This window comes from Homarus americanus, unplaced genomic scaffold (genome assembly GCF_018991925.1).
Source record: "Homarus americanus isolate GMGI-L3 unplaced genomic scaffold, GMGI_Hamer_2.0 scaffold43243, whole genome shotgun sequence".
Classification (NCBI taxonomy): domain Eukaryota; kingdom Metazoa; phylum Arthropoda; class Malacostraca; order Decapoda; family Nephropidae; genus Homarus; species Homarus americanus.
The window spans coordinates 51,517-65,577 of NW_024721459.1; the positions used below are offsets into that span (position 1 = coordinate 51,517).

Below are 14,061 nucleotides of genomic sequence, written 5' to 3' on the forward strand. Positions count from 1 at the left end.
GCCGGTGCATACCCAGTACTTGCCAACAGTTAGTAACAGAGACCTGACCGATCGCCCAAGCGGCTAACGAGCCGATCAGTGGTGAAGAGATTTTTTTTCCAGGGATTAGCTCACCCTGGCACAGGTCACTGACTCACATCGGGGCCTGGGGGCCGAAAATGTAATAATGATAAAATAATAATAATAATAACAACAACACTGATACTACTACTACTACTACTACTACTAAAAATAATAATAATAATAATAATAATAATAATAATAATAATAATAATAATAATAATAATAAAAATAATAATAATAAAGAACCATAAAGAAAAAAAATCAATAGTGTATGTATGTTGTGTTCTCAAAGTAAGAGAAACAATTGAGACCCTGCAATTGTGTGTAAATGAGGCAGAAAGTCAGATCATCAACCTGGGACTTGGTCACAATATTTGTGATGCCATATGGCAGCAGGGTCTACCATTAGACAACTCATTATGCTTCCAATATCTAGCCAGGCGGTAGTACCTCCCTGATTGATAGCTGCCTACTACCTACTTCCCATGCTAAAAGTAAAAGTAAAATATATATATCTTATCTCTGGGATGTAAACTGATGGCGTATGCACAACGTCTGAGAAATGGATTATACTCCCGTGTTACTGTTTCTGCTTACTTTTGGGCAGGTTCATAACACACGGTCTATTAACGCGTTGTATTAACTATAGCATCCAGTCATGTTAAATAAGGAGATGAAGACCTATCTATACTAACATGTGGCTTTCGTACGGGATGCTACTAAAAGTATTGTAGATTAGAAGTAAATATTGAGAGAATCTGACAAAGTTCTATTGAGTTTATAGCTCTTACTAGACACGCGGAGGTTGCCAAATAGAGCTAATTTTAGCATATTATGAACTGGTACCCTCTGACGTCAATCTGTCATTCACTAATCGTTACGTACCATGATTCTCTAGATACCATTACCACACAACTAATGCCGGTTATACTGTAATATAACATAATGATATGTATATATATATATATATATATATATATATATATATATATATATATATATATATATATATATATATATTGTTCCAACGGCAGTAATGTGAATAATAAAAGTTTATGTTAAGTCAATCCAATTTATTCGGTTGGCATCAGATCTTATTAACTCTAATTTGACTTAACTAGTTAGAAAAATGCCATCTCTTAATGAATCTCAGCCTTAATGATAAGGTAAACTTAGGGTCCATAAGGAACAAGACTTAACTGGCGCTCATTTGTTTTTATCTGAAACTTAATTGTTGTATTATATAATCTATTGACAAAATATAATAATCATCCATGTGTTTCAAATAATCCTGGTGTAATTTACGACACAAACATAAACTTTTATATTATTTTTGAGTTATTTGTTTAAATTTCTGTGTAACCTTAAGCGCCTTTAAATATTGTCTAATGATTAATTCCAACATTGCTTCTTAAATTGTACACAAAATTCTCCGGTCACAACTACTGGTAAATAAAAGACAAGGTTTTATAAGTGTTTATTTCAGGCATTACATAATAGTAACAAGATCACCTGAAGAATAGACACCCCAGATTATTTCACCTAATGAATAAAACACCGTAACGTTGTCTGGGTGGGCAAGTGTTAGGTTAGGTTAGGGTGGTTAACATTAAGGTAAAATAAGCTGGGGTAGCTAATCTTCAGGTGATCCCAATAACATAATAGAGACAACTTTGTAAATATTGACAAATAACACCGTCAGTCCGTAACTTAGTGAATAACTTTGGTGCTCTCATGTAGTACAGTACAGTGTTGCTGTAGTTATTACTGTGTGCACGCGTGACACAAGAGAGAGAGAGAGAGAGAGAGAGAGAGAGAGAGAGAGAGAGAGAGAGGCGTAGGATGGATACATAGAGAGAGAGAGAGAGAGAGAGAGAGAGAGAGAGAGAGAGAGAGAGAGAGAGAGAGAGAGAGAGGCGTAGGATGGATACATAGATAGTGCAATTCTACTCCTTGTCTCATTCATCGTTAATCGTCTTATTCGTTTATATTTGAGAGAGAGAGAGAAAGAGAAAGCAAGAGAGGGAGAGAGAGAGCGAAAATATCCCTATAGGTGGTATATCAAAACCCCGACAGACATAAAAACACAAACCATAAGTGTAAGTGTACGTCTTATGAAAAAGTGAAAACCGTATATATATATATATATATATATATATATATATATATATATATATATATATATATATATATATATATATATATATATATATATATATATATATATATATATATAATTTCCTATTCCTATAACACTTACAACTGTTACCGTGGATACTGGACACACACACATGCATTATATAACACTTCACACATCGCTCACTAGTATGCTTGCTGTGTCCGGTAAAGCTAAACTACATGCTATGATATTAAATATAAGAAGAGGAAATATTATAGCTGTGTGTTTGTTTTTTGAACGTTTATCCTAACTGATGGAGCTTTTCCCGCCTCTCTCACTTGTTTTCTTTAGTCTGTCCTCATTACGTCACTAATTCATTTTCTATGTTAACATCTGTTTATCTCGTCGTGCGATCGGTAACTTGTGTGTCTTAAGGCTGCACAATAGGAACACAAGTCATTGAATAATATTTTATGAGCGAGTGGGTAACAAGCAGGATGTAAGTATGAATGTTAAAGATAAATTATCATCATTTTTAAAATGTAATATGATAGTGCATTAGTGAAAGAATAGGTGTGGGAAAATAAAGATTGAAAATAGAATTAGATATATAATGTTCAAAGGGGAGACTGAGATATCGGATTCCTTCTGTTGTCACTTTTTACTTTACTTTTATCCTCTTCGCCACTGATCGGTTACGTCTCTGTCACGCACGGCCGGGTTAATTGTTTTGCCTTAGGTATGAGATCATAAACGCAGAGGTGGAGGTGGAATGTAGGTTCTCTGAGACCCCTGGCGTGTGAATGAAGGATTGGAACGGAGGAGGCGGAGAGATGAACCAGATGAGATAGAACCGGTTTTGTTGAATCGTCATGGATGGCAGCGAATTACGGTAGCGACCAAGGAACTTTTCGCGCCAGATGAAGGAGTGTAAATGAAATTGATTATAAACCTTTTAGCTCAGGAATGTTGCTGTATCATTGCACAACTAAAATAGACATCACATATGAACAAGAAGGTAGACAGGTAACCTTGTCTCAATGTGGCGCCAAGTAAGGAACACTTTAACACCGGGGAAGGAAATATAATTATTTTAGTTAAATCAACATTAACTTCATCAATATAGACGGAATGATAAATTAATTCAATCAAATATACAGACGGAGTAGCGATACAGATTTTACATATATATATATTTCTGTACCTGTGTAAGTTAAGGCACCTGTATGGTACCTTAATTAGTTACCATACCTCTGCTGGTTGTACATAGATTAAGGCACAAGTTTCGGCACACCACCACATGAAAAATATATCACCGTAATTATATAACAAAATCTATACTTAAGTTGTTGAATATAGTTTTGTGTCTTTATTTTCATTATTAATTAAAAATAAATACATTTTATAACTAGAACGAATGTAGATATTTAATATTTTTGTAATACTAAAAATGAGAGCATACAACTTCGAACTTTAGAGCTTAGGAAAATAGAGATGAATTTAGCTCTCCTGGAGATAGATATTAGAGTATTTTTGGAGATAGCATTTTTTTTTAATTAAGTTACGCAGCATGGTTCTCATTATAGACAGACAGACACAAACCAGCAGAGGGAAATGCTTTAACGTTCTTGCTAATAATAAAATGTACTAACAGATAATTGCCACAGGTACATGTGTGTGTGTGTGTGTGTGTGTGTGTGTGTGTGTGTGTGTGTGTGTGAGCTGAGAGGAGTAGTGTTGGTCACATGATCCACCTCACGTGAGATTTCGTGACTGACTTTAACATACAGGTATTCACTGATGATAGAACGACTTCTAAAGGATAGTGTATATAAGAGCTACTGGTGTCAACACATACACAAGTTTGCAGCAAGTTAAAAAAAATGTTAGAAAATTTTGAACTTAAAAGAAATTATATAATTTTTGGGGTCTATAACGTATTATATGTCTAATTTACATAAGAGTATATATATATATACATACATTAAAGTGTCACAATCTTTATAAATCTGTTTACAAAGTATTAATTATAAAACATGTACAATATATATCTTCGGGTCCACAAACACAACTTGGTGCTGTGTCTCACTGTGTTAGGAAAGGTGTCCAAGACTTCTACTGTACTCGCCTTGATCATGTTAACAAGTTCAGGAGGCAACACGGCCACTATCAGGTAGCAACACACACACACACACACAAACACACACACACACACACACACACACACCGTCTCTTAATGTAACCATACACTGTGTCTGTTGGTGTATAGTGACTCTCTCGTGTATGTTATTTCGTTTTATAGTTTTATCATTCAATGTTCCGGTTTATCTTTGGTACAGTTCTTTTGGGATACATATTGTGTTAACCTCAATGGCCCTTATCTCACCAGCGTTCATAAAATATCAATAAAATACGACTGATCCTCTGAAGAAGTGGACTCTCTTTGTTTTGATCAATCTCTCGTCACCTGGCCATCACCGCCGTTCCTCCGTGCATGCCTTACTCGATGACCCTTCACATACAGAGGCTTTGGTTTCCTGTATGCCCGTGTACGCTTGAAATTCACCATCTCTCGAGGTCGGTTAATGTAGAAAAACTTGTTACTTGTGAGAAATTGATCTGAGTTGTTCTTCTCGTGTTCTTCAGTTTCTTCTAGGAGTGAGAGTTTTATTCTCTCTTCGACTCGACGAGGTTCATGATTTTCAAGATGTCTGTTGTTGTTCTTCACGAGGTGGTCTACAGGAGTGTCACCTTGTATACTCTGGCCCTCCTGGTTAACGGCGGACGTACGGGCAGGTGTTGAAGTCCCCTTTTTCTCTTCGTTTCTATGTCTACCTTTTTTCCGCCTTCTGCAGCCTCTCCTGCCTTGTTTACGATCACTGCGGCCTCGAGGGGGTGCTCCTGCCTTTCCATCACCACCTTCAAGCTTTCGGTTTTTATTTCTGTTTCGTCTTCTCTTTTGGTTTCTTCTACGGCCCTTATGTCCCCTTCTATCCTTCCCTCCAACATTATCGTTTTTTTTGCCCCTTCTTCTCTCTTTCCTTCTCATGTATCTTCTCCGACAAAGATTTAGATCATCATCATCATCATCATCTGGAGGTGTTGATGAGGGAGACCGAACCTCAGGCCCAGAGCTGACGGCTGCACTAGGGCTCTCCGTTCTGGGGTGAGAGGCAGGTTTATCTGGCCTTCTGGTGATTCTGTCTATAGAGGTCGTCAGCGTTGGTGCCAGTCCTGTTCTGTTGGTAACTTCAGAGGTATCAGTCATCTCGATCGTGGTCATAGAAGTCGTTTGGACGGGTAGAGTCGTCGAGGTCGTGGTGGTCGTGGAGATAGAGGAGGAAGGTGATTCTTCATCCTCAGTCCGGTTAACCTTCGGGGATGTGATGGTCGTTGTCTTCGCCGCCGGGAAGACAAGCGGTGGACGTGTGGCGTAGATACCAAGCTCCTCCAGGTCATTATCTGAAAGTGAAGAGAGGGTTACACATTAGGATTAAACCTCAACTAAATCCTCTAGATTATCCAAGTAGACTGAGGACCTTAGAACAAGACACAATAGGGCAGATATTATAGCGGCAGTCACACCATTGAAAGGGCTGGGAAACGTGAACCCAGCACAGGAGGACACAACTACAAGCTCGCCAAGGTGTTATGAAGGACGAAGATAAAGGAATATTTCTTCACACAGAGGCTAGTAGACCTATTGAACAGTCTAGCAGTTGAGGCCGTGGAAGCGAGAACATCACTGGGCTTCAAACTAGTCCTAGGCAAAACCACTATTAACAAGGAGCTGACCAATACACACACAAACCAGTGACCATCTTCCTGCGTCATGGTCACCTCCAGATGGGGCGGTTATTAGGTTTATTAGGAAGGCAGGTGCACAAAATATCATCGAAAAACCTGACGAGTCAATTTAAGTAAACACATTAAAGTGGCATGGAGGTTTGTAAATAATGTGGAAATTTAATGATCCACTTTGTACACTGTCTGCTTTAAGTGTGTGTGTGTTTGTATGTGTGTGTGTGTGTGTGTGTGTGTGTGTGTGTGTGTGTGTGTGTGTGTGTGTGTTGTCGTTATCCTAGAGAGTCATTGCCTTAAGGTTTAATTGATCTCCCATGTATTCAGTCTTGAACTTTTAGTGAATAGAAGCTTTGTGGAGGAAAGGACTGGCAGGTAGTGGAAGTGAAGTGGTTGAATAACAGTCGGACCTCACACACACACACTGGGCCCCCCACACACACACACATATGAAATAAACCATTTTAGAACAATAGGTCCATCACCACCTGGCCCCTGCTGGGCTGTCAAAACACACAACCTGCAGTTTGGGCCAATAACTGCATACAACATGCAACTACTAGTACCTGGAGCATCATGCCGTGCCTCTGCCTCCCCACTCCCTCCTTCCCTCCTTCCTCCTACTCATACATCCTCCTCTTCCCTCCTTCCTTCCCTCCTTCCCTCCTCCCTCCCTCCCTCCTTCCCTCCTCCCTCCCTCCCTCCTTCCTTCCCTCCTTCCCTCCCTCCTTCCCTCCTCCTTCCTTCTCCCCTCCCCTCCCTCCTTCCCCTCCCTCCCTCCCTCCTTCCTCCTTCCTCCCCTCCCTTCCTCCTCCTCCTTCCCTCCCTCCCTCCCCTCCCTCCCCCTCCCTCCCCTCCCTCCTTCCCTCCTCTTCCTTCCCTCCCTCCCCTCCTTCCCTCCTTCCCTCCTCCCTCCCCCTCCTTCACTCATCCCCTCTATTCCCTCTCCCCTCCCTCCTTCCCCTCTCTCCTTCTCCCCTCCCTCCTTCCTCTCCTCTCTCCTCCTCCTCCTTCCTTCCTCCTCCCTCCTTCCTCCTCCTCCCTCCCTCCTCCTCCTTCCCTCCCTCCTGCCTTCCCTCCTTCCCTCAGGCCAAGACTATCGCCGATAAACCCGACAATTATTAACACTTAAAGAAAAAATGTAACTTCATGCAATATAATTATCATAATGGCTATAGGAAGAATATACAATAGGCCTATTCTAATTTTCGTCATGTTATTCAAAGTATAGGCCTAGCTGTTGTTGTAGACCTAAAGGAATCATGATTCTATATTTCGTGTTTTCTTCTCTAAATTGATGTTGAATGTTGGGATGTGGTTAATGGGATGTTTGGATGTGGTGGTTGGCTCTTCTCGCTGATTTAATAGAATAAGGTATAGTTTGAAGGGTTATTAATGTGATTGAGAATTGATGATTGATTGATAAACCATAGGCATGTATTGTACTGACATGTTCCTTATACCACATTACTGCCCCATCACACCATACCCACGCCCTCTTAATACTCCGCCCCCATCATACTATACTCCCCCCCCCCACCTCCTCATACCCCCTGCCTCGAGGTACAGCTTCAAAGGCACGCATGATTTTGTAATTTGTATTCAGCGGTGTGTGTCAGGCTGAGGGCGGGGGGTTGCTAGCACTCACAAGAATTTTCGCACCTCATATTACCGTCAACTACCTCACTTTACCGTCAACCACCTCATAGCAATCACCGAAACTTGGATGAATCTGGCGAGCAAAATTTTTTTATCAGAGTACCACATAGAAGGGTACAACCTTTTTCACAAGGACAGGGAAGGTAGGAAGGGGGGAGGGGTCGCACTCTTCGTCAAGGATACATTTAAATGTTGTACTAATAATTCAATAAAGGGTGAAATAGGAACCGAGTCTGTGTGGGTAGAAATTACGGTAGGAAGAGAAAAACTAATTATGGGAGTGATTTACAGGCCCCCAAGTCTTGGCAAAGAAGCAGCTTAGCCCATATGGCAAGAAATGAGTAGGGCAGCAAAATGTAACAACCTATGCATTATGGGGGATTTCAACTTCAGAAATATTGACTGGGACAACATTGTAGGCGACTATAAATCTGAAGACTTCCTAGACGCAGTACAGGACAATTTTTTGAAACAACTAATTACAGAACCTACTAGAGGTGACAATATATTAGACCTAGTATTAACAAATAAAGAAAATATTATCAGAGATATCACAGTAGGGGAAGAACTAGGTAACAGTGATCACAGAGAAATCAGGTTCACCCTAAATTGGGAAACGAAAAACAATGACAATATGGTCAGAGTCCCAAACTTTCAGTTGGCGGATTATCAGGGGTTAAGAAGGTACCTAGGTGAGGTCACCTGGGAACAGTCACGTCAGTTCCCAGTAGGAAGGGGTGAGGTCATAGATGACACAACAATTGATCATGACTATAATATATTCACTAGTATACTACATAAAGCACAAGAACAAAATATACCATACAGAAAAATTAGGTCAAATAAGAATGAGCCAAGGTGGATGACCAGAAAACTTAAACATGACATAGAAATAAAGAAAGGAATATATAAGAAATTAAAGGGAGGGGAGGAGCAGCTCAGAAACAGGTATAATGAACTATCTAGGAATGTTAAGAAAAATGTAAGGAAAGCAAAGAGAGACTATGAAATCAAAATAGCAAGAGAATCCAAGGCGAATCCCAAGGGATTTTTCCAGGTATATAGGACAAAGGTCAAAGACAAAGATGGGCCTTTAAAGTCAGGGAGGAGAGAATTGATAAATGGCAGTGAAAAAATAAGCAAAGCATTGAACAGCTACTTCTTATCAGATTTCACAGAAGAAATTTGCGATGAAATTCCAGAGGTGGAACTGATATTTAAGGGAAAGGAAGAAAAGAAATTAAAGAATATCACTATCAGAAAAGAGGATGTTCTTAAGAAGATAAATAAACTAAAGAATACAAAATCCCCAGGGCCGGATGAAATTTTCCCTCGAGTCTTAAAAGAGTGTAGGGAACAGATTAGCAGACCCCTCGTAAACTTATTTACAAAATCATTAGACACTGGAGTTGTGCCAGAGTTGTGGAAACAGGCAAATGTAGTACCCATATTCAAAAAGGGAGACAGAGCATCAGCGTCAAATTACCGGCCGATCAGTTTGACGTCAGTAGTGGGGAAATTTCTTGAATCAATTATAACAGATAGCATCCGATCGCATCTAGAGAAAAGCAAATTAATCTATGACTCTCAACATGGGTTTACAAAGGGAAAATCTTGTCTAACAAATCTGCTAACGTTTTTTAGGAAAGTCTTCGAGGTAGTAGATAATGACGAAAATTACGATGTTATTTACTTAGACTTTAGCAAAGCATTTGACAGAGTACCGCATCAGAGGCTTCTGAGAAAAATTAAGGCTCATGGTATCGAGGAAGTTTTAAATTGGATAAAATCATGGCTCACCGATAGAGGAGGTCAGCGTAGATGGTGTTAAATCTGAGTGGGGCCGTGTAACCAGTGGGGTTCCCCAGGGGTGATACTGGCCCACTCTTGTTCATAATCTATAAACGATCTAGATACTGGGATCAGCACAAAATAGGGCAAGATTAATTCAGGGCAGGATGCAAATGCATTACAGGAGGATCTAAATAAACTGCAGGGGTGTCTGAAAATGGCAAATGAAATTCAACACCAGCAAGTGCAGCGTACTTAATATTGGAAGAACAAATACTTATAATGTATACAGCCTTAACAACATCAACCTAGAGGTCGACTTGTGAAAAGACCTAGGGTACTATAGCCCGGACCTACGGCAAAAACAGTTTAATGTTCGAAATAAAACAAACAGTATTGGGTTTTATATCTAAGTGTAACAAGAGTGCAGAGGTCTTATTGCAACTATATCTTGCGTTTCAGTTCTGGTGCCCCTATTATAGAATGGATATAAATTCACTAGAGTCGGTGCAGCGATGAATGACGAAAATGATTCCGGGACTTAGAAACCTTCCATATCAGGATAGGTTAAAGAAACTTAACTTGCATTCCCTAGAAAGACGAAGAGTGCGGGGAGATATGATAGAAGTATTTAAGTGGGTGAAAGGAATCAATAAAGGGGATATAGATAACGTTCTTATAATATCCGAGCAGGATAAGACTCGGAGCAACGGATTCAAGTTGGATAAGTTTAGGTTTAGGAGGGAGATAGGAAGAAACTGGTTCACAAATAGGGTGGTGGACAAGTGGAACAAGCTTAGCAACTGTGTAGTAAGTGCGGGAACTCTGGAAAGTTTCAAAAGGAGGCTAGATAGATTCATGGATGATAGAGAGTGGTAGTAACTCTCGACAGGAGCTGCCATGCACAGGCCAACCGGCCTATTGCAGACTCCTTATTTTCTTATGTTCTTACCTTACCGTCAACCACCTTAGCTATGATTTATTTATTTTATTTATTTTTAATGGCGTTGGTGGAGTATTTGTTTCACCAACCATTAAAGTCATGAGTTCGAATTCCGCCCAAAGTAGAGGGTTTGACCCTTTTCCTTGTATAAACACTTAAATAAGGATAAAATTTTGTGTACAGTATACAGACACAAACAAAAGCACATCGAAAAGAGGATCAGATTCTACTTACTTTGTATAAACATCCTTGCCTAAAAAAACACATCAAGTGGAGGATCAGATTCTACCCCCTTTGTATAAACATCCTTGCCTAAAAAAAAACCACATCAAGTGGAGGATCAGATTCTACCCCCTTTGTATAAACATCTTTGCATACAGAATAAAACAAAAACAAATCGACTAGAGGACTAGATTCTCCTCCTCGCAAACAAATCCTTCTCTCCTTATATAAACTCTCAAATAGATGATAAAAAGAACCAAACACGTTCCTGAGAGGCAAAAAACCAACTTCCCCCAAAACCACCAGAGAGCGTGAGGCGACGATAAACTCACGCATGCAGAACAAATATCCAGAAAGCTTTTACGCTGCGTTAGACATCCAGGGACGAAGCGTCGACTCAGCATCCTGTTGGAGTATTTTCAGCCATTCTCACGTTCCATTTCACTTCCCGACTCCTGATCTCAGTTTTTGTAGAGTCTGAGTTATATTTCGATGTTATTTTAAATGTGTATCTTTGTGTTGTAGATATAAGAAGTGAATCAGGTTTATTTATTTTATTTACATTTCAGTTGCGTAGAAAGATCAGTGCCGTGCCTGAAGATAGTCCAGGCTAAGACTATATTAAGTACAATAGGATTCGTTTCCCCCGACATAGCCTCTATTATGGCGGCTTTAATGTGAATATAACTCTTAACGCTAATTACTCCGCTTTAGGTGGCAAGTACAGGCATGAAAAGAAATCCGACAGGTTCACTTACGCTACGACACGAGTATTGCTTGCCTTCAATGACGAGGAAATTGCTCTGAAACTGTTTTATAATTTAGGCACGTTGTCGCGAGTCATGAAGGAATGCTGATGCACCACCTACGAGCTTTAGTTGTCTGGTTCAAGGTGGTAGTTTTGTAATATTTTCCACTACTTACAAATCTCATAATTGGTTAAATAATATGATTGACTTTCGTTACCTCGGGTTTCAGTAAACTTAAATTGGGACATACAGATGAACAGACGGACGGGCGGAAAAATCAAACAGACTAATATATTCACATGTCCAGCAACAAGTTCATTGATGGGGGGGAAGTGTTGTAGGTGTAACACTGTCTTGAGGTTGACGCCATGTGTCTCTCGTGCAGCTGCTAACAACCTTCACTGGTGGGACATTAAATACTCTGGTGAAGAAGCCTCACAACACGTAAACAACAACAACAATAGATAAACAACATATACATAAACTAGACTATCTGTGTTCTGTTATCTTCCTGCGGCCGCTGAGGACAACTACAGGTCTCTCTCTGCAATATACATAGGCAAATCTAATACGTAAATGAGAGCATACCGATATATAATGATATATACGTAACGCAAGCATACATATATACATATTGCATAATACATATACTCATACACACGCTTCCTATACAATATTTTACACACATAATAGGTATTAAACAGGATGACGCCTTGAGGAACGCCATGACACCGCCTTTCTTTTGTTAACCATGTATTCAATTTCAGATGGATGACTACCAGACATGGGGCCGGAGCCAAGCCTCCTGGTTCGAAGCTAAAGCCGAAGCCATTGGAAAGTCACAAAGCTGAAGCCGAAGTCAACCATTTAAAATGCCATGAAGCCGAAACCAAGGCCATAACATAAGAAAATAAGGAGTCTGCAATAGGCCGGTTGGCCTGTGCATGGCAGCTCCTGTCGAGAGCTACTGCCACTCTCTATCATCCATTAATCTATCTAGCCTCCTTTTGAAACTTCCAGCGTTCCAGCACTTACTACAAAGTTGCTAAGCTTGTTCCACTCGTCCACCACCCTATTTGTGAACCAGTTCCTTCCTATCTCCCTCCTAAACCTAAACTTATCCAACTTAAATCCGTTGCTAGGAGTCCTATCCTGCTCGGATATTATAAGAACTTTATCTATATCCCCTTTATTGATTCCTTTCACCCACTTAAATACTTCTATCATATCTCCCCGCACTCTTCGTCTTTCTAGGGAATGCAAGTTTAGTTTCTTTAACCTATCTTGATATGGAAGGCTTCTAAGTCCCGGAATCATTTTCGTCATTCTTCGCTGCACCGACTCTAGTGAATATATATCCATTCTATAATAGGGGCACCAGAACTGAACCGCATAATCGAGGTGCGGCCTAACTAGCGCAAGATATAGTTGCAATAAAACCTCTGCCATCCAAGGCTTCACAAAACTTTAACACCATTATTTATTACTGTATATTGTGTCACCTTACATGTTGATGGAAATATACATAAGTTGCAGCCAGACTTTGAGATAAGCTGACTTTATTTTAAGCTGGGGGTAAACTTTGACTCTCCCTATACACTGAAAATTGTTGTTTATAGCAAAAATTAATCTATCAATTATATTTTATTATTTTTTTTTACTTTACTAACTTTTTCATGTTATTAATTTATTTCACTCAAAATAAATCAGTACGGTAAAACAAAATATACCCAAATAAATGACAACACATAAACTCTGTAATTTATAGTCAACAAATCACAGAGGAGCCTTATAACTAACCATCTTAAGACTTTCAAAGGTTTTGTCAGCCAGCCAACAGCGCCTGGTTGTGGGGGAGGCAGAGGTGGGACTTGTCCGGGGTTCAGGTTAGGTTAGGTTAGGTCAGGTCAGGTCAGGTCAGTGTGAGAATAGACCAATAATTAATAGAGATAGGTGGGATCAGCTGTGACGTCACCGAGGCTATAATACACACTTGGGCTTTCTTATCAGGTCAGGTCAGGTTAGGTCAGGTCAGGTCATTCGTAGTAGGCGGAGTAGCGAGGCAACTCCTACTGAGAGACAGTTATAAACCAGTGTGTAGAGAACGTTCTTAACGCCAAGATGAACTGCTTCGATAAGGCGGTGTTTATGACCTGTGGAAAGTTTTACTCAATATTACTCGTAAGTTAAAATGTTATTGGCCAATGTATGAAATATATTTAAAGGGTTGATGCTCATGTTTTCCGCGGGATAAATAATTGTTTTTTTCTGTTTATTTTATGTCTCGAGCATCATTTCCACAAGTAAATTAATTGTACTGTACTGCATTAAAGTTCCACTGACACACACGGCATCCGGGAGAGTGAGTTTAGGCGTCTGTCTGGTGGTGCCATCTGGTGTCAAGATTATGTACTGGTGGTGGCAGATGATACCAACCACAGTTCTACATCCCGTACCACAACCTACACCACTAAGTCAGATTATGTACTGGTGGCGGCAGATGATACCAACCACAGTTCTACATCCCGTACCACAACCTACACCACTAAGTCAGATTATGTACTGGTGGTGGCAGATGATACCAACCACAGTTCTACATCCCGTACCACAACCTACACCACTAAGTCAGATTATGTACTGGTGGTGGCAGATGATACCAACTGTGGACATTTTGAGATACAGTCTATGGTTGTGGTAATATTTGTCGAATTAAC

The 14,061-nt window shown here is 40.0% G+C and overlaps 1 protein-coding gene across 1 annotated transcript in view; it reads right to left on the bottom strand.

Annotated features, from left to right (window-relative positions):
- Positions 1–1,528: 1,528 nt before the first annotated feature.
- The window catches only part of LOC121861708, a 46,796-nt gene continuing 34,263 nt past the window's right edge, over positions 1,529–14,061 (bottom strand). The window contains exon 4 of the mRNA XM_042359619.1: positions 1,529–5,644. Coding sequence (XP_042215553.1) covers positions 4,635–5,644 — 1,010 coding nt within the window. The 3' untranslated portion in view covers positions 1,529–4,634. The remainder of the gene's footprint in view (positions 5,645–14,061) is intronic.